This window comes from Drosophila yakuba, chromosome 2R (genome assembly GCF_016746365.2).
Source record: "Drosophila yakuba strain Tai18E2 chromosome 2R, Prin_Dyak_Tai18E2_2.1, whole genome shotgun sequence".
Classification (NCBI taxonomy): domain Eukaryota; kingdom Metazoa; phylum Arthropoda; class Insecta; order Diptera; family Drosophilidae; genus Drosophila; species Drosophila yakuba.
In genome coordinates, this window is record NC_052528.2 from 23,534,174 (window position 1) to 23,555,674 (window position 21,501).

At 46.2% G+C, this 21,501-nt stretch overlaps 1 protein-coding gene across 4 annotated transcripts; it reads right to left on the reverse strand.

Annotated features, from left to right (window-relative positions):
• Positions 1 to 163: 163 nt before the first annotated feature.
• On the reverse strand, positions 164 to 21,485 carry LOC6532157 (myosin heavy chain, non-muscle). Of its 4 annotated transcripts, XM_039373059.2 has the most exons (15): positions 21,365 to 21,485; positions 20,306 to 20,571; positions 15,613 to 15,828; positions 11,803 to 11,959; positions 9,451 to 9,572; positions 7,716 to 7,739; positions 7,326 to 7,349; positions 6,618 to 6,710; positions 3,817 to 6,556; positions 3,415 to 3,719; positions 2,797 to 3,327; positions 1,436 to 2,731; positions 1,212 to 1,375; positions 966 to 1,099; positions 440 to 672 (listed from the first exon to the last, which is right to left on the reverse strand). In XM_039373059.2, exons 2-14 carry the CDS (start codon positions 20,435 to 20,437, stop codon positions 1,009 to 1,011), a joined length of 5,895 nt encoding a protein of 1,964 aa, XP_039228993.1. In that variant the 5' UTR covers positions 20,438 to 20,571; positions 21,365 to 21,485; the 3' UTR covers positions 440 to 672; positions 966 to 1,008. The 4 variants fall into 4 exon arrangements, with proteins under 4 accessions (XP_039228992.1, XP_015051727.1, XP_039228994.1 ...); XM_039373058.1 differs by lacking the exon at positions 966 to 1,099 and having other exon boundaries at positions 164 to 672; XM_015196241.2 differs by lacking the exons at positions 966 to 1,099; positions 7,326 to 7,349 and having other exon boundaries at positions 164 to 672.
• Positions 21,486 to 21,501: the final 16 nt, after the last annotated feature.

Consider the following 21,501-nt stretch of genomic DNA (forward strand, 5'->3'; position numbering starts at 1 on the left):
AAACAAAAACGAAATTCGTATATTAGTTGCGTGTTCAACATTTGATTTTCTGTTATGGTCTGTTGTTCTGTTTGAAAACCGTTTTAGTTGTTAAATGCATAAATTACATTGCATTGAGTAATTCTATGGGTTTATATTACGGTAGAAAAAATGTAGAAATCAGTTTTCTGTTGATTTAGTCTCTCTTTATTGGTGTTTGCGGGTTTCTGGAGCTGAGAGTTAATACGTTTCTTGGTTGAGTTTTGTGTTGTATTATTTTATTTTATTTCGTTGACTGCTTAAACACGCGGCCATTCGAGGGATGCGAAAATTCTTGAGTGTTTGTGTTTTACAACATTTTCTTTTTGTTTAAGTGTTGTCGTTATAAAAATGTTGGTTTTCTTTGTTTACGTTTTAATTTAAGTATGTATAATAGTTTATATAAAAAATAACAGAGAAATTATATAAAAGAAACATTAAATATAATCGTTTATTTTGCTCTTCATCATCACCTTCTTCCTGCGCTTCAACTTTTTCTTCCTCTAATAATTAACGCGTCAATTGCCAGAATCCTCTCCATCTAATGATTCATCCTGCACCGATGAGTCGTCGCCGCCGCCGCCTCCTCCTGCGCGCTTTGATGAAGGTGTACCCGTGAGCCGGCTGGAGCTGAGACCCATGCCGCCGGTGCGTCTAGGAAGGGATAGAGCGTGATATAAGATTAGTATTTCTGTTCAGGATGGCTTGTGCGCTTTTGTGTGAACGTGCAGTGCAGGGGCAACAGATACACAAGTCAAAACAGGGGTACGTTGGAGGGTTCACGACTAAGAACTCTTTTTGAGGAAGTTTGGAGCACTGCATAAATTTGTATGTTTGGTCTTGTCGTGAGTTCTGTTCCTAACATGCAAAGAGAAGACGATGTTTTGGTTGCTGGGTTCGGTTGACATTCACTGGTTCTAAGGATCAGGGCGAACAGCAGCACTTACAGCCTACGAGAAGGAAACGAAGCGAATCGAAGCGAAACGAAACCTAATGCAGACCCTCACAATTCATAATGAGTGCGGCATCCTTTTTCGGCGAATATGCCTTGGCCTTTTCAGTCTCGGCCACTTGTATGGAGCTTAAACCAAAGATAAATTTCAAACAATAATCAAAAATGCATCTCCAAGAGACACCTAAGGAACCCCAGTCTTGATCATAGAATAAATAGGTCGGCACAGTGCAAGACTTACCGTAGTTTCGTTTTGAGTGAGTTAATCTCACGATTCATGGCTTCCTGCGATTCAATCATGTCCTCGCACTCACGCTGGTACTTGCGCTTCTGCGTCTTCTCCTTCTGCAATTCCTCTTCGGTCTCGTCCAAGTTGCGCTTGAGCAGTTTAATGCGGCTATTCAGCTGTAAAATCAAGTACTCGTTAAGTAAGAATTCTATTAAATGAACCACTTTATTACTCACCTTATCCATTTGCTCCTTGTGCTGGTCGACATGTCTCCGTTCATCCTCGATGTTCATCGTAAGCTCCTTAATCTTCTTGTCCATCTTGCGATTGGCCTTTTGCTGCAACAGCCTTTCCTTGCCCTCGTTCTCCAGTTGCTCTTCAAGGTTGGCGATCTTGGCCTCCAGCGTGGCGATTGTCGCCTTTACTTTAGTCCGCTGTGCTGTCTCGATTTCGGCAAGCTTAGCCTTCAGCTCCTTGTTCTGGCGTTCGAGCAGAGCGCGACCGTTTTCGTTCTTCTGAGAATTGGATTTTTCGTTCGCCAACTCAGTTGTCAGCTGCTCAATTTGCAGCTGCGCCTTGCGGCTGCGATCCAGCAGCACCTCTGAGTTGGACTGTTCCTCCTCCAACTCCTCCTCAAGAGTGGCTATGCGGGCCTCCAATCGGCGCTTCTCGTCGATCATTAAGGAGCCCTTGTTGGCATTATTGGCAATTTCTTCGGCCAATTCGTCGCGCTCCGTTTCGGCAGCACGTCGCGCCCGCTCTGAGCTGGCCAGATCCTCAGTCAGCTGTAATACTTCTGCCTCCAGGGCCTTGACCTTGCGCTCGGCCTCCTTGCTCAGCGCCTGTAGCTCCTCCTTGGCGGCCTTTGCCTCCTCGGCGTCGCGCAGCGCGTCCTTGACTTGTGCTTGCAGCTTCTTCGCGTGCTTCAACGCATCCTCCTTTACCTTGTTATGCATCTCCATGGTGGTTTCGATCTCTTTCAGGTCGCCCTCCAGTTTCTTCTTCGACGCCACAGCAGCCGTGCGCTGTTTACGCTCCTCGTCCAGTTCGGTCTCAAGATCCCGCAGTTGCTTGACAAGTCCGCGTCGTTTTTCCTCAGCGCCCTCCTCCTTAGCCAGGAGGTCGCGTTCGAACTGGGAACGTAGGGCCTGCATGTTCACCTCCAGACGCAATTTTGCATCTTCGGTCAGCTGTAGGTCGTCCTCAAGTTCCTCATTTTGTGCTTTCAGTTCAGCCAGCTGAGACTCTAGCGCCCGCTTCGCCTTCTCCAGTTCGTGGACGTTCTTATCGGCAGTGCCCTGTGTGTTGGCCAAGTCATCGAGCTCATTTTGGAGGGTCTTTCGCTTGTTCTCAAGGTCTTCAATTTTGTCAAAAGCTTCGTCTAGCTCGCGGGAAACCGACAGCACCTTGGTCTCTTTTTCGCGGGCTTCTCGTTCTGCAGTGTCACGCTCTTGGGCGATCTGTTCTGATATGGCTTTCTCCTCGGCAAGAATCTTGTCGAAGTTCTTCTGCTTCTTCTCCAATTCGAGCACCTGACCAAGGACAAGTATTTGTTGTAATACAACAACTATTTTATTAAAGTCATTCAGAAACTCACCTTCGTACGTTGCGCTTCCAGCTCAATAGTGGCATCTTCAAGCTCCGACTGAATCTTCTTTTTGCTCTTATCGAGGCGGTCGTTCTGGGCAATTAGTTCCTTGACCTGCCGTTCCAATGCCTCGATATCCTTATTGAGTCGCTTCTTTCCCTCTTCCAGTTCCTTCGCCAGATCCGCATCTTCTTCGGCCTTCTTTTTAATTTCTTGCATTTGGGCGGTGACTTCAGCCAGTTTGCGTTCGTAATTACGCTTGGCTTCATCATCCTCCTCCAGCTGTTCTTGTAGAGCCTCCTTCTCTGACTCGATCTGACGCAGCTTGGAGCTGAGACCCAGCTTTTGGCGCGTTTCCTCCTCCAACAGCTGCTGAGCTTCAGTAAGCTGTGATTCCATGTTGCTTGCAGACTTGACGGCGGCCGAGGCCTTTAGTTCGGCTTCCTCCAGCTGGTTTGTTATGTTCTCTGCTTCCTGCTGCAGTTTTGTGCACTTTTCCTGCAGTTCCGAGCGGGCGCGTTCAATCTCAGCCAGTTTTACCTGTGCAAAACATAGGAAAACATATTAGTTGTTTGTTACGGAAATAACATGTGGGATGAGCCGCCTATTTTTTTCGTGATTATTTACCTGCAACTCAGCAATCTGCGACTCTGCCTGCTTGCGCCGGCGGTCGTTCTCTTGCCGGGAACTGTTGACGCTGCGCAGTTCAGTAGCCAAGTCGGCGTTCTCCGCCTCCAAGGTGCCCTTGGCCTTTTCAAGGACTGTTTTGGCTTTGCGCAGGTTCTCAAGCTGGTCGTTGATACCGTTGAGCTCCTGCGAGTGTTTGTGTCGCATGTCGGCCAAAACCCCTTCATGGTTGACAGTCTCTTCTTCGAGCGACTTTTTCAGCGTAGCCAACTCCTGCTCGCGTTTTGATCGCAACTCTTGCTGAGCTGTTTGTTCAACAATAAAATGAATAAATAGTTTATTTAGTTTCAAAGATACGGATTTGTGAGAAAACGTTATTAAAATAAAAATGCTTAGTCTTACCGGCTGTGGTGTCCAGAGAGTCCAGCAACTCATTCTTGAGAGCCTCTAGTTCCTCGCTAAGGTCGCGTCTAACCTTCTCCGCCTTTGCACGTGCCGCCTTTTCGGCCTCTAGATCCTCTTGGATCTCGGCCAGCTGCGACTCCAGCTCGCGCTGAGCCTTCTGTGCGGTGGCCTTCGTGGCCGATTCCTCGTCGATGCGCAACAGAGTCTGGGTAAGCTCTTCCTCGCGCTTAGCCAGTTGAGCCTGCATCTCCTCTACTTGGACGCGACGTTCGTTGAGCTGTTCCTTAAGATCAGCAACTTCGGTCTCGATCTTCCGCTTGGACCGATCAGACTCCTGTCGTTGCTGCTGATCCTTGTGCAAACGTTCCTCGAGCTCAGTGATTGTGGCTTCGTGCTTGGCTTTCAGCTTAGCCAGGTGTTTAGCCTTTTCCTCCTCCTCAGCAAGTGTTTGGGACAGATCGTTAGCACGCTCTTCCAAAAGCTTTTTCTCCTTTAGAAGCTTCTGGTTCTGGTCGTCAGTCAAGGCAAGGTCTTCTTCGTGCTTTTTAATTTTAGCGTCAAGCTGTACTTTCTCCAATTGCAGTTTTTGGCGGGCGGCCTCTTCTTCTTCGAGTTGCTCTTCCAGATCTTGAATATTAAGCTCAAGCTTCTTTTTTTCGCCTCCCAGCGCTAGGACTCGTTCCTCCTCTTCTTCGATGCGCGTCTCAAGCTCTTGCATCATGTCCTCCAGTTCTTGTTTGCGCGCCATCAGTCGAGAACGCGACTCCTCGGCCTCGGCGCAAAGTTCGATCTCGGCTTGAAGCTGCTCAGCTAGAGTGGTCTTCTCCACCAAAGCCTGCTGGTACTTGCGCTCGTACTCCTGCGTGTTCTTGGCCAGTGTGTCAAGCTTTTCGCGTACCTGCTTCAGCTCATCCTCCTTCTGGACAAGCTTCTCCTCCTGCTTGGTAACTTCCAACAGGGGCTTGACCTTTGTATACAGACGCCACCACTGCCAGTTCCGAAGCTTAAGGTAGGCGGCACAATTTCGCTGGATGATGCGAATAGCGTTAAGTTGCTGCAAGCGCTTCTGGTAGTTGCGACGCGCAAGGAAGCCACGACAGAAGGCCTGGAAGTTAACGATTAGGTCGGAGATCTTGAAATCACGCTCCTCCTCCAGGTGAGCGAGGACACCAGCGCGGAAGAAGATCTTCGACTGGCCCACTCGATACAAGTTCGAGTCCAGCTCCAGCGCCTGAATCATCTTCTCGCAGGCCTTCTTGCCGTCCATGAATCCTTTGGGAATCACGTTGGGCGTAAGGAGTTCGTAGCGTTGGCGGAACTCCTGGAAGGGAATGCGATTTGGGAAGCCCTGACGGCAGATACGAATGCCCTCGAGCACACCGTTGCACCGCAACTGGTCTAGCACCAAGGGAGCATCGATCTTGCCGGCGCGCTTCTCGTGGTTCGGTATGATACAGCGCACAAAGTTCGGGTTCGTGTTGCGCAGAGTGTCCATCAACTTAGCCAGCTGCTCCTTGTACAGATGAGACACGGTGCGGAACATGCCCTTGCGGGTGCGGGCCCCGAACTGAGTATCAGTCAGGGCCTGCTGTGCCATGCCAACGATCTCAGCATCCTTCCAGATGTTCACCACAAACGGATCCTGGGAGCCCTGAAGCAGCGACACGATGTTCTCGTTCAATGGGTCCATGTTCTTCATCAGCCACTTGGCCGCCGAGTAGTCAACACGCCCGGCGTAATGCACTATTGCGAAGTCTGCGACTCCTCGGAAGTCGGTCTTCATGAACTTTGGGTGCATAGAATGGGCCGATACGAGTTTATCGACAAACGTCTTGTCAGTGGCTTTGGGGAACCAGCACTCCTCATCCAGCAGTGCCATGATGCCGCCGGGCTTATCGATCAGGTCGATGGTAGGCTGCAGGTCCAACCCAAAGTCGATGAACTTCCACTCAATACCCTCACGCTGGTACTCTTCCTGCTCCAGGATGAACATGGTGTGGTTAAAGAGCTGCTGCAGTTTCTCGTTGGTGTAGTTAATACACAGCTGCTCAAAGGAGTTGAGCTCAAAGATTTCGAAGCCCGCCATGTCGAGAATGCCGATGAAGGAGGCTCCTTGGCGCTTGGTGCGGTCTAGAGAACGGTTAATGCGGTTCACAAGCCACTTGAACATGCGCTCGTAACAGGCCTTAGCGATTGCCTCCACGGCGAACTCCACCTGCTCCTTTGTCTGCGCCTTCGTAACAAAGTCACGACCCACTTTAATGCGCGGCGTCAGGAAAGCCCGGGTCATGTCTGTCACACTAAGTCCGAGCAGATGGGCAATCTTCTGGGCCACCGTGTTGTCCGGTAGAGTGGCCTGGTCGTTGTTGCGCTCCTGACGGAATTTCATGCTGCCGAACAGTAGGACGGCGCTCACGATGCGGAAGATCGAGTTGAAATCCTCTGATGTCATGCCCATGATGTTCATGGACTTGACCGTTGCCTGAAACTCGGCGTAGTCGTCCACGCCGGGTACAGGCAGGCTGCCATTGGAAAGGAATGCATACGACTTGACGTCATCCAGTATGAACTTCTCGCGCTGCTCCGGCGTGGCCCCCGCCAGCAACTGGTAGAATATATGGAATGTTCGTTCGTCCTTTGCTTGACGAATGGCACGCGACTTCTCCAGCAGATATGTTTCGATGTTGGCTCCCGAGATGAATCCCGAGGCATCGAAATTGATCCGAATGAATTTACCCTGCGATGAGGCAAACGGAAATTGTCATTCTGCCGGTAAAACGAAGGAAGATACAACTTACAAAACGCGAAGAGTTGTCGTTTTTGACGGTCTTGGCGTTGCCGAAGGCCTCCAGAATGGGATTTGCCTGCAGCAGCTGTTGCTCCAGCTCGCCCTGTTTAGAGATATACAAGATGATACTTATATTAGTTTTATACGTTTGACGGTACTCAGGGTTAGGGGTTAGCCACATATATGTACAAAAGCCGTCTTAACACAAGTACAGTAACATCACAAGCAACAGAAAGTATCTACGAAACTAGATATGGTTAGTCTACTACGACGACATGCAGGAAGGAGGCAAAGCCAAGCTTAACGAAGGACAATAAACACTGGACGATCTCCTACAGCTTCTCACGATCAATGCCGGCGCCATGGCATCACCCGGTTTACCTCTGGACAGTCGGAATTAACTTCCACCATCTTTAATCCATTGACTACCTCGATTGACTGATTCTGACTTTGGGCCATAATCTTGACCCTTATGTACTTGTTTGTGTTGACCGAGAAGTTCTGCAATTAGGTAGGAATGGGATTATGGGGTACGGGGGGATATTCAGGGATTTCCTGACGACTTGCATCGTTTACGCGCTTTGATCTATCCAGTCTTGAAATCATGTTTAGATACCGAAATAAACAGGTACAAATAAATCGATATATACAGCGTACGGCACGTAATCTACTACAAAATTATAATTAAAGGGAATTTTGGACGTCAAGCATACTTTACCGCAAATGTCTCTTGATGACTACTCTAAAATTTCGTTGGCAATGTAGTACAATGAGGGAGCAGAGCAGAGCAGATCAGAGCAGAGCAGAGCAGAGAGATGAGATTGAGTAGATGAGTGTTGACTTGGATGGGACGGCAACAAGGCAACAAGGGAACCAAAACAGAGTTGGGAGAGTTCATTCGGAGAGGGTTAATAATATTTTTTCGGCCACATTTTAAGGATTACGAAAGCAAAATAACGTTTGGAAACCAAGGATGTTGTTGGGATCAGAAATAGACATAGGGTGATGAATAAGTTAAATTAAACAGTTATGGAGTTAAATAATTCGAGTTAATTTTGAAACACAAAGTGGGATAACGTTTCAGGATTGTCAGTCCTCGAATACTTACAATGAGCACGGCGGGATGCGGCACCTGTCGGAGTTGGTGTCAATTGGTTGGAGGTGTTGAGGTTTGATTTGGTTGTTGGATATTTGGATTGATTGCGATATTTGGCAGCATTTTATACAAATTGTATTTACATATTTTATAAACATATTTATAGCATATTGAGCAGAGTTGAGAGTGAAGACAACAACCAAAGTCCAATGTACAGGGTGAGTGTGCGTGTATTTATAGGTGTGTTGTGTGGCATAGTGGAGTGTTTGTGTGTAGGACATGAAAATAAATAAGATCAATTATAAATAATAATTATATCAGAAGTAGATCAATTAAAAGTTCGCCTTATCCTCAGCATCAAGCAAAAATATTTGATAAAACTAAACTTCATGAAAGACAAAAACGATATAATTTTCTAAACAAATGCAAAGTTATATCAATGCTTGTTTTCGGTTTTCCTTATCGCTCCTCTTATCTTGGGCTGATAAAGAGTACCACTAAAACACACAATTTCTAATCAAACTAACGAAAATTGCTTTGGGTTCAATTCAGTTCTACAGTAACTTGCGATGAATCACTGCAGTCAGTGATATATGTTATTTATCGTCAGCTTCTATTTATGGAAGTTGGAATCAGAGATAGCACCAGATAGAAAAATGTTTCTTAAAACCAGGTATGAACTGAAAGGTGTAAAAAAATAATACTTCTAGATTGGTTTAATGTATTAAGAAGCTTTTTAAGTATGTTTGCAGCTTATCACGTTCACAGCAGCAAAGTAATCTCGATTCGGCCGCAGCCTCAGCATCAGGCTCATATATGGCAGCAAACACATAAAACATAATAAAAAGTGTGTTTGGAGCTCAAGAACAGCTTGTTTGCACTCGAAAGGATTGTGCAAGTCCGAAAAACACAAAAAGCTGTTTGCTTTTCCCCACAGTTATGGATATGGCAATCCCAAGAGTAGCAAAATTGTACAGAGCAGCAATTGCCGCCCCAGAAATTTATCGAATGCCGCAATTTTTGCGATTTAATTTTAATTTTTTTATCAATTGCCTTTCAATTTCAATTCTCACATCTTTTTTATGGTGTTTATTTTATTGCTGTAAACGACCAAATTTGTCACCAACTATGCCTCTTGATTAATAAAGTGTGCTCCGGCTCCCCGGGACCACATAAAAGCACATAAGCCAGCAGCCAAGTCATCAGCCATCCACATATTAAAGCGTTACCCTCGGCCATCCACCATATGGGGAGCATTAGTTGAGGAGCATCAGTTGAAACTCTGAATTCGACTGAAGTTTGTTTCTAATTCTTGAGGGCCGTTATTGAGAAATAACTTGGTGATCGATTCCTGCTTTTACATCCCATATATAAATAGCAATGTCAGCGGATCTAATTACTGTTGTAAGCTAAATAAATCTAGAAGTTGACCGATAATGGTAATTTAAAACAGATATTCACCCACGACTAAGTCATAGTTTCGAAGGCGGATTAAAGTCATTCTGCCGACGACAAGCATATACATACATATGTGTCGCTAACGTTGTTTGTCTGATTAATTACAATACCAAACAATAACAATTGTCGGGCTTGCGTGCAATTAATGTGAGTTTAATAAGCATTTCCAGTCAAAAAAACCATATGGGACTGTATTTCTCGGGCAGATATCACCACCCCACTGGTGTATACAACTTTGCATTTGCTTCGGTTCTCGGAACTCATTTCGCTTCTGCTCTTCTGTACTTACCGCACCCGAGCCCTTGGGCTTGGAAGCTGCCACATAGGCAAGAAATTGGATGACCTTCTTGGTGTTCTCCGTTTTGCCAGCACCCGATTCGCCAGTACACAAAATCGATTGGTCTTCGCGATCTGCAAAAAAAATTGAGGGAAAATTGTGAGTAGGTGAGCAAGTGACACACTTCATATGCGGAGTAATGCGGCTGACCAGCCAAAAATGTAATTAAAATGTTAAAAGCCCAGCTCAGCTTGAATTTTCTGTTGACCCAAATTCAGGCGGGCAAAAACAAAAAAAAGGCACAGAAAGTAAAACACAGAATGGTTGACGGCTGAAAAATGAGACATACATCAAATGAAATCAAACGATTTTCGCTCAAGCAGCAACACTCAACTCAACTCATACTCGTATATGCATGATCAATTTGAAACGAAGAACAAAAACAGTTGATTTCAGGCTGCATATCTGAAAGATACAAAAGACAACAGACATAAGCAGTAAATTGCTGTTGCTCGTAGCTATTGATATGGCGCCAATGATCCCATCTAGAATACAGCGAACTAGATTCGCACTGCACCCCGGGATCACCCCGCCACATGGCAGCCTCGTCATTCGATCCAGCATTGAGCTAACCACAAATTCAGGCGGAGAGACTCGCAGTCAGATATATCTACTCTGGTGCCGTAGATTTTGAGGCATTGGAGGCATGGAGCTCCAAACAACCAAACAACCAAACAGCTTCCATATCACGACCCCGTACTTATTTATTATTATGGGTAGAGCCAGTCGCATATTCATACGTACACACATACTACATTCTATATCTGACCATAAATGGTCCCAACTTTATATCTCCACACTTCATTTTATGAGACTTTTTCAACAGTTTTTGAGTCATTAATAAATGTAATACTCAGAAGACAAATTTAGCTTCTTTAAGATTAATACGCCGCAATTTAGGGGATTGCGAAATATGTGTCATTGGTTGGCTCAAAGCTACGATCGATCATACATTGGCTTTTTCCTCCTATCCAAAAGCTGTAAAAACATTTTATTTTGCATCGCATGGCGACTTCACGCCCAAAATAAATTCCTCATTTAAACAACTGAAAAAATACGGACAGGTAAAACATCTGCCCAGTAACGGACCTTTCCCCGTGGTCTTAGCTACTATAAACTCGTACATATGTGCTTGTAGACATGCAGCTATATAGTCAAAGTCAAGGCATGTTCATTTTATCATGACGGGACTCGTCGGAAATATGAAATGGAATGCCATGAAAATTGAAGCTTTCGGAGTTGCAAGAATTGCGATTGCCTCGAGTCGGGGGAGCAGCTCAAGAATTGCAAAAAGATAAAGGTTTCCGACGATTGTCCAGTTCCACTGTAGTGCCCAGATCAGCTTGGAGTTGAATGCAGCAATGCGGTGCGTGTTTCAGGGCAATGGAGTTGGAGTCGGAGGCGATGGGGTTGGGCTAAGTTTATTAAAGGCCAGCGAAATAAATCAAAGCAAATGCCACTCCCCAGTGGCAGCAAGAGCGAACTCCACGAAAAAATGGATACCGCGAATATACAATCAGGCAATGTGCATAAGCCGAAAATTAATAAGCGTGAAATATGGTGAGCCAGAGTGAGGTGTCGATTTGTTTAAACATTTTCACGGCAGCAACAAAAACATAGCTGATGATGGGGCAAACAAAGTTGCCTGCTGTCCAAGCGGGCCGGCTCCGCTCGGTTTTAGATCCAAATATGGTAATGACACGTATACGCAATATTAGTTAACCAATCTCAAGCAGGGGAAACACACACACCCATGCAGAGGAACCTATAGATATGGCCTCGAGCTGGAGTCTCTGCTGTGAGTCATCTCCCGGCGCGACGTTACGCTTGGAACGGACATGCAAACCATCGAAACTCAGTGAAGCCCGAACTAAACGGCACAGAAGTGAAAAGGAAACTTGAAAAAATCCCATTTGAAAATGCAAGCCGAAAAAGGAAACCAGTTTCAGATTAGACGACAGTCAGTCATTCGGGGAAGAGCAGCACATTTGCAGATGATTCACAATATTCGTATGAACTCGAATGCTAATGCACCTTTTGGGAGTTATTTCTGCAAAGTGTGTCATGTATGGACCCCTCTTCAGCGTAATTCATGGAAATGCCCTCCCCGTTGTTTACTTTTCCACGTCTTATCTAATCAGTCTGAAAAACATTTTCGCTTGCTTATTCGGAGAATGGAATTTCGATAGCGACCAGGAATCGCGCAACAGAGAAAAGAAGATAATGCTGACATTCCACCTCCTATATAAATGGGACGCTGGATCAAAAAGGGAAAGTGAGTGAGTGCAGGTTCGAGATACTTACCACCCAACATGTTTCTATAGGCACTATCCGTGATTGCAAATACATGCGGAGGCACTTCGTGTCGTTTTATGCCCTTATACCGTTCCATTATCTTTTCGGTGTAGATCGGTAGTTTCTTGTACGGGTTGACCACAACGCAGAAAAGACCGGAATATGTCTGCAATTAGGAAATGTTTTAGTGTAAGTTCATGTTTAGTATTGTTCATGTTGGCCTTAGGTTTACCAATAGTTTAGATTGTTTGCTTATAATCAATGTGTGTTGATGATGAATGTTTGACACTTTTTTAAACCTAGTTAGATAAAATCTTACTTCCATGTATTTCCATTCTTAAGGTTGATCATTATCCAGCTACAAATGCTGTCCATTGGGCTGCAGTTAATCAAAGTGATGCTTGGGCTAACGGCAGCTTTGGTAACCGGCAACTGATTTTCAGTGGCCTAGTTATTGTTGCCCAAACTCTAACACGCTCGCATGAATGTCCGAGACAACAAGACATGTGCTTTAAAGTTGGCCAGCACCATAAGCAGCAAACGCATGTATCTGTATCTGCCGCTCTATCTGTATCCGAATCCGAATCCGAATCCGTTGGTGGTATCTATCGAGCGGCAGCCTACATAACTGCGACTGTGATTGGGACCGAGACCGCGGCGTGGGCACTAAGTATGCGGCTTTGCTATTTGTTGTATTTGTTGTACCATTTAAATACATATCTAGCCAAACATTAGATGCGAGTGCCGCGAGCTTCACGGGGAATCGGAGGAGGTGGAGAAGTGTGGGGCAGCCTACAGAGATCGAAATGGAAAGTACCGCAGGCAAAAATCATAGTAGAGAAAATGCCTTCAACACTTTGCACAGGTGAGGGTGATGAGGAGGGCGGTGGGACACTGAATCACTTTTGGGGACCGCAATTAACAATCAAAATCACGTCTTGCCAATCAGCTACCTTCCTCGTGTGTATGTGTGTGTGTGCGTGTGTCAGGCATCCAAAAATGGCATAAGAAATTGTTTTCTCAGTTTCTGTTGTCTCTGTTTCTGTTTTTGGCAACCGTTTAGAAGTGGCAGTGACTCGTGACGATTTTTGCTCCACTCGTCTTTGGATCACATCGGCTATGCTGGTTTGAGTCATTGTCCTGGTGCATATTTCTACCGTCCCCCTAAATGTCATTAATCACTTAACCTGCCCTGATATAAAGCCTTATATGGTCACGAAACATTCAGCAAATGGGGACAAGGCATTCAAAATACAGTGATATTTATTTGCATATGGGAGTGCTGGGAGGAGGACTAACGTGAAAGGATTTTAAATATGGCTTACAAAGAATGAGAGTCTGAAGAGCAGCTGAAAGAAGTTAAGCATTAATGGGCATCGGAACCCACTCAAGCTGGCCACCAAATATGTTAGTCGTTTAATGAAGCCGTTTTGGTAACACTTTAAGGCCGTGTGCGGTCAAAAGACGTGTTGCAAGCAGAGCACAGCAAATCGAGGCATGAGCCAAAGAACGGCAGCGCCTTTTTTGTTAATTATGTGCTCGACCGTTAGAGGTGTCAGCCTGCCCCCCTGCTTGCCAATCCACCCGCTCCTGGGGGTCTGCAATTTGTGCCAATATGTGCGAACAAATTGCTTGGCTGATATGCGGGAATCATATTTTATTTGCCACAAAGAGCACGCCTCATGTGGTGCCTCATTTGCAGTCGTTATTTAAATCCGAGCAAGGGAGCCAAGTGTCACAGCAACCCTACATTAATAAGCCATTCTGTCTAATTCTGCTGGCCATTTCAATTAGCGCCTCTCAGAGTTAGTCAGGACCGACTGGGCATTGAGAAGGCAATAACAGCCAAGAAGCCGGTGCCCACGTCATCATCTCCTTGACGCTGCTGCGTTGTCAAGTGCGATTCTTTCGGCTGCCAACGCAGCCAAGCAAACAGCAAGCGGAATACATTAGGTAATATTAAAAGTGCCTGTGAGCAATTGCACCCAGTCACCCGGTGGACGTAAATCAATTAATTGCAACAACAACAGGGACAGCGGCAAATGTTTTGTGGAATATTTCAAACCCAATTTCATGTGTAATCAGGCGCAGCAGAAGGAGATGTTTGACAAAATTGCAAGACTAGACATTTTTCAAAAACAAGATATTTTCTTAATGGGCTATGCATCAACAAATTTATAATTTATGGCGTCAATTTTATTTTATTGGCAAACAAATAGTTTAAATTTTAATATCTATTACAAAGAAGAATAAAATATGCAAGTCTGCACTACCTGCGGTCAGTCCATAGATTACACTTTCCGGCCATATGGAAATGTCTATACTTGTGTCGTTTTTGTTGCAGATTTTTTTTGATTTTCGCTGAGGTGTTGACAATTTGATTAGCATACGCGAGCAAGTCGCCATGGGTGTGCGTGTGTGTGGCCGTGCGAGATACATTCTTCTTGCCGACGCATATTAATTGGACTACAAGCTACCGTCAGCCGGCAGCTGCCAGGCGAATTAATTTAAATGAAATTTAAAAATCGAATTAAATGTCAACAAATTATAATAATTATGCCGTTAAGTGCAGCCCCGGCTGCCACTGCCACCGCCACCGCCCCCGCCTCGCCCTCTAACTACCCCATCGCTCGTGCAACAAGCTAGCAACAATTGGCTAGCGAATTAAGTGGGACAGGCCGTGGTAAGAGCGGGAAAGGGACGCAAGATGAGTGCGTGGCGTGGTTGTGTAAACGGTAAAGCGGCGCTCGAGTTTGGCAACAAAAACGACAATGGCAAGTGCGCTGAAGCATGGCAGGCCAACAACAATTCAAACAAATTTAAAGTAGTTCGCGCCCACATCAAAAACAGGCAGCAACAACCATTTGGCCATTAAATTAAAACTTGCAAGGCGAGAGGGAGAAAGACTGCGATAAGTAGCAGGCGCAGTACATAAAATATTTAAACAGCGGCACATAATTTGCCATAACAATGAAAGAAGTCGCAACGAACCTGCCTCATGGCGGCGAATCAAGGCTAAGAGACATATTCAGACGAACAACCAGAACTGAAGCCAAGTAGTTGGGCAACATTCCCTTGCAACATGTTGCTGGACTTGGCTTGGTGACGAAAGCTAACTTAGTTTCGCGACTGATAGCATAGGCAAATCGATTATTTGTCATGGAGTTAAAACCAGCTTCAGTCAACTTCAGCCTTATATATTTAACCAGCAAATTATGGATGTTATTTATTGAAGGTTTGTGAACAGATAAATCTATATCAATTGCTGCCCGCCATTGCAGAAGCTAATTAAATGATTTTTATTAGGGGAGACATAAGGGGAACAGTCGCAAAGCAAAGCAGCTGGAATTTATGGAGTCGAATTTGAATGCGCCACTTGAAATTCGTTTCTCATCGAATCGAAAATGAACTTTTTGCTGGCTTTCTACTCAGACCGAAGCGCTTTTGGCATGCCAATTAAAAGCGGATATGCTTTGCGGGGGATTGGGTGAACAGAGGACGAAAGAGTGAGTTAATGTTTATAAATCATTCGGCATGTGACGAATGCAGCAAAGGATTGAGTGATTGGGCTTTGGAGTGTCAAATATTTGTGATGCTTTTAAATAAATAGAAACGCGATGAGGCAAGACGCCTCTATAAAGTTTTGCCTTTCAAAGTTTCCAGTTAAGCGAAATCAATTGTATGAAAGGGAGGGCTGTTTACTTAGTGTCATCATCATCGTCACGTTGCCGGCAGCCGGCAGCTGGCGCGGCGGAAACTTGGGGCAGCCAACACAAACATATAAGATAGGGAATCTGTACTACAACTCGGGGTACTCACATAGATAAGGCCAGAGTAATATCTGTCCTTGATGTTGTGCAAAACGGAGGCTTCGTTCAGGCATGTCAGCTCGGCCATGTCCTCGACTTTGTCGAACTTTGGCGGATTCATCTTCTGTATGTCGTCGCGTAGGATCAATACCCGCTTGCCGGTTTCGGCCAACTCCACTTCGACCTCGTCGCCATGCTCCCGCTTAATACTGGCTGCCACGAAGCCCTGTAAAAGAAAATAGAAAGAGTTATTCACGGTTGCAATCTCTGTTTCCTACGGTGTGGTTGGTATGGCTGTGTTATGCGAAAACGGGGCGCGCGTATGTTTCTGTTCTTCATCTCAGCGGGAAGGCGATAAACACAACAAGTGCAATGACGCCGCATGAGTCAAGCGCCAGAAGAAAAACCACTCAGCCTCCGCTCTCTCGCTGCCAAGTGAAATGCATAGGAACGAGCTGCACCCAATCAAGTGGCCCAGGCAGACGGAACCAGAACCGACCCAGAACAACGGGAGGCAGATGCAACTGTCTGTCCGCCTGTCTGGCCCCTTCCCTCCGACCCGGGTGCTTAGCAAGTTCAAGGCGCGGATTCGGATTTCGGGATGGCATCACAGTTTTGATGTTGCACCGTTCGGAGCGGAGCGCAGTGGCCATAACTAAATCAGGGTACCAAATGGGGTTTACTTCCGAGTCTTCTCCGAATTGTCTGCTTCTACGAATATGAAATTGAATCGAACGAAAACATCTTGGTAGAGCTGCACCAACAGAATAACAGCTTCAATTAGTAGTCAAGTGAAACAACAACAAAGGGGAGCATGTTGCACGCGGCGCAGTGGCATTAATCAAATCAGGGGCAGCCCGTAACTCAGTCATTAAAGGGTGGAGTGGAGTGCCGCCGCTGCAAACCAGAAATGCATTAATACCAACAACGGCAGGAGCATCTGCAACGCATCCCAGCCCGGTGCGGGTCCATTAAGTTAAATACGCACACGCCCCAGCGATCAGATTTGGAAAAACGCGAGCCGTGGTGCTTCTTGCCTCGCCCTATGTTATCTTTGCGCTTTTCCGGTACTGTTGATAAACAGCCATAAGAAAGTCGTTATTCTCGGGCGGATGCGGCGGATATGAAACCATTTAGAGCATGTAACGAGTTCGTTCGAATACTCGACTGGGCCCTTAGGCGAATCATTTCGCGCAGCGAAAAGTTTACGGATTACTCATTAGGTAAAGTCGTCTGCACATAGGCCTACATTTCGAATACTTTCGCTGTCTCTAAATTCATTTCCCAGGCGTCTGTCTGTTTTGTGGGCAGCCGCTGTCAGCCTGCAAAACATTTGTGCATAAAACGTTTGACAGTTTGGACAAACCATACACACGGCTTGCGACAGTGGCAGAAGAAGCCAAAAGTTCGCTAAATCGGAAAATGCTGTAGCCGCTGAGCCAGTTGGTGCGTGACTCACGGTATCGGAATGGCCTGCAAGAGATGAATTGGAGTTATCGGGCCAGGGAAATTGGCCAAAGTTACTCAGCAAGGCGGCAGCGAGAGGCTGGGCCATATGAGGTCATCAGTCTCGGATTCTCGCTCAACGGCATCTCGGGCATTCCAGGCAATCAGTGAAGCGAAACCAAAGAAAATGTATAAACAACACCTAGAAACCAAGCGAGCGCCGATGATGGTGATGGTAATGATCAGGAAGGCGGGCATCGAAGAAAGGAAGTTGCGCAGAAGGGGCAGTCTAGAGGGAAGCCCCCGATTCGGGTTTGACTATTTTCGGGTGCCCAACCGCAACCTTGAACTTGCCAAGGTATCCGCCGAACAGCACGCACGAGAATACTGGGGATTTTGCAAGATATATCTGTGGCCATTATTTACTCTCTGGGAGCGTATGGTTTTCGCCAACTTCTTTTGTTTACACTATACCGAATATGTAAATATGAACAGAATAATGAATAGGAGTCCCTGGTGCCCCTTCTTTCCAACACGATCTAGATGCGAGCAAACTGAACGACCGATGGATGGCCCCTTACAATTTGTTACTCTTTTATTTTATTCCTTCGCTTAATCGATCAACGCATATGCATGTGTGGGGATGGATGTGGAGATGGAGAGGGTAAGAATCGTATATTACACATACGTGATACGAGATACGAGGCGCAGGTTCGTTGACCGTAAACCGGACGGACGAGAGTCGAAAGCTGGCTACGTTTGTCATTGCCGTAACCGAAAAGAAAACACACACACTCGCGCGGCACGGGCATCTCCGCCAGAACCCATCGCGGCGAGGCCCAGGGCGGGGGCGGGGAAGCGGAGTGGGAGTGGTCGCAAACAAAGTCCAAAGTGGTTTCGTTGGTTATAAATACGAGCAGCACACAGCACAGACACGCTTGGAAGTATCAAACGCAGCATGTGTGGGTGAGCAGAGACCCCCTAATGATCGCCGTTCGTTACAATCGAATCGATTCTCTGGGCATGACGAAGGTTAAGCCGACTTCAATTTGGCTAACAATATAAAAAGTTTCCAGATTGGTCCCGGGAGTGGGTTCGGGGGCATGCAGGAATGCCCGAACAACGTCAGCGGATAAGAAGAGGAAGTGTAAACACTTGGCCACCATGTTTACGAATACTCATTCGATTCCCAATTATTGACTTTTCAATTTCATCGTTGGATGGAAAACAAATCTACAAATTGTCAGGATCGTTTGAAAACGAAGAAGCCAACAGCATTGTAATATTAACTAAGCTCAATAGTCTCAAGATCGCAAATAATGCAATAATTTCTTTTCGTTACCCGAAAAACAGCTTCTATAGCTATCCCTATCTAAACCTCCTCTATGTGGACTTGCTACGATGAATCATAGTGACAAAACACAAGCCACTTCGCTGATCAGCAAACAACAAGAAACGAAATCTAACCACGAACAAAAGCGCTCCTTGTGTATCCGTATCCAGCAGTAAATTACTGAATTTGGATATCACGTACGTGGACTGACGCCGACATTATTCAGCGAATTCCCTTACATTTCGCAAAGCTGGAACACTTGCTGAGCGAAACGAACGGAGTGTTGACACAATTGGCGAATACCCTTTTGGCCGGGTCCGTTCCCGTTAAGACGTAGCTGTAGTTGTATCTGTATCTGTATCTGTGGACATTCCAGCGGAGCAACAGTTGCGCTATATGCAAATTTCTTAACTATTCCCGCCCGTCCCATGTGCCGTTCGTCAGCCGCAAAGACTTTTTAGCCTTTAGACAGTCTGTCCCACCGTCCGACGGACCGCTCATGACAATCGAGCGTTTCGTTATTTTCGTTTTATTTCTGGGTTTTATCTCTGCCGTTGTCTTCTTTCAGATTCCATTGTAAAGTAAATGTCTGTTTAAGTGATCGCGTAATTACACAAAAATGTGAAGTTGTTGGCTTTTGTTTTCGGTGCCTCTTTTTATTATACGAAGTCACCCAAAAGTGCTACCATTCTATGTCCGGAATTATCTCTGGCAAATACAGCAGTTACGGGCGCCGGGGAGAAAAGAGCGGCTGCTAATTTTATCTGTTTACGTTGTTTATGGTCTGGAAATTAAGTCGTTGGAATGCAGTTGAATGACACCTGAAAGAAATTGCTTCAAACATAAGAAAAGAAGAACAAGCCACACCGAAATTAGCAAAACAATCAGCTTGTTATCATAAGACTGGATCGCAGACGACCAAAGATTTGGGCTCGAATTTATAGGCCAAGAGTGGGCGCGCAAACTCCGAGGCCAGCGATTCTTTGGCACAATCCCAGCTCGTTTCTTCGCTGGCCTGGCCAAATGTGTGGTTGAGGGTCGGGAGCCCCACACAAGCAAATCGACACCACGAATACCTGGCCACGTTGAAAACTTGTTTTGGCCCGCTCTTAGTGGGAACTGCGAACTGGGGCCATTCCTGCTTCCACTCTCCCTCGAAGGTGAGTCACTGAGTCGGAGGAGAGCGTCTGCATGCAAATTGGTAGCAAATGGTCGCGGATTTGGCCAAGTGAACCGTTAAATCTGGCACACTACTGCGGTGAGATCAATTCAGCATCAGCGCAGGAGAAATGAGTGATTCAGCATCGACGCCGACGGATGTTTACCCAAGTTTATCACCGCGGTGCGAATGTAATGAAAATTCAAAGAAGTTGGCCCTGTTAAAAATTAAAAATAAACGGATCGACGGAGCGTGATTCATGACCAATCGATGAGTGAGCCGAATGGCTCGGAAAGGTGTTGGTTGATAAGGAGCCCAAAGCCGGGGACAAACACTGCGCAAATTGATTAGAGCACGTACAGCTGTGGCTAAAATAATATCACGATGTGTCGAACAGACTATGTTCGACTATACCCATTCATTTTTTTGACATTTTGGCAATGTTTTAAATTTCGATAATTTTTCTAACAACTGTTGTCATTTTTACAAAACAACATAATTGGTAATTAGCTCAATACTTTTAAGGGATTATAGCTAACTCAAGTGTGACTTTACGAAATAACCAGTACTATATTTATATCTCAGCTGTGGCCGTTCCTGTTGCTTTTAGGCTATCAATAGGGATTACTCAGGTAGTTCGGCGACTCGGGCGTGGCTCCCTCTCTGAGTCAGCCGGGGTGGAAATCCCGTGGCAGAGGTAGGTTCCAGCGCAGGAACAGGCTCTACAGGTAGGCAGTACAGACTACAGGGACTAAGCAGACTCACCTGGTTCTCGTGTGGCACCCACACCAGACGCTTCTGTGTCCACTCGGCCTGCGTGGCCGGATCGTTGAACTGGTTGCGCTCCACCGAGAGGTACTTGAGCTCCGGATCGTTGCGATCTACTTCCTCCGACATTTTGGCGGCGATCTGGCGGTCTCCCTGTTTAAGTCACTTAATAATTCCTTGTATGTCGGTAATCAGCGGCTTTTGGATAATGGATATTGGATACTGGATACTGGATATTCGCTTTTCGGATGCAACGCACTTTTCTGTCGGACAAAACAAATCGATGAGAACAATGAGTATGTTGCCTCGCTCCTCAGATACAATATTTCGCATTTATCTCGCGTTTGCGTTCTTTATCTCGGAAGTGCGGCACAAAACGGAGGCGGCGAGAACAGCGCGCGGCGAGAGTTTCAAAAGGGAGAGCGCGAAGGCGAAAGAAAGACGGAGGCAGACGGAGAGGAAAAAATATGGCCACACATTTTCATTTTCTTAAGCCAACGTCGCCGCTGAACGTAGAAAAGGGAGGGGTGGTAAAGGTGATTTAGCGGAAAAATAGCGTTACGTAGCAATTAACCAGTTTGCATCTCCGAAAACTGCAGCCAAACACTTTCGGAGCACCTTTTCGCCGGGGGCTCCTCCAATTTCGGTTGTTTCAGTTTTCGGAGCAGGTACAAGCGGCTCTTTTTCTTCCTCTTCGTCTTCTCTCGCCTTGCTTCCCACTTTGTTCGTTCTGCAACACCGACACACTGCACGGCTCACACACACACACACACAGAGATCGCACTGGGAGCCAAGTTTTCGCGAATTCGCATATTTCGCATATTTCGCACACAAGTTTCGGTTTTTATGCTCCCATTTCCCCGCGTCAGCACAGCGTTTGTGCAAATTCGGCCGAATTCGGCCCTGCAGTTTCAGCAGGCGGCGTCCCGACGCCGGTGACGAGGCCGTTGCATCCGCTGGATGCCTATGCACATTTCGAATTTTTGGGGAACCGTATTCCGCGCAAGCCAGGCGCTTTTTATTTGTTTGGCGACAGCTGCACCCACTCACACTCACAAAGACTTCGACCGCAGTTCCTGAGCACGTCTTTTCGCTTTCCCCTTATTTTTTTCACTGTTTTTCGCCGCTTGTCGTTTAGCCGACCGAGTACTTTTCGAGTTCGATGGTAATCGATGCCTTCCGATTACCTTCGC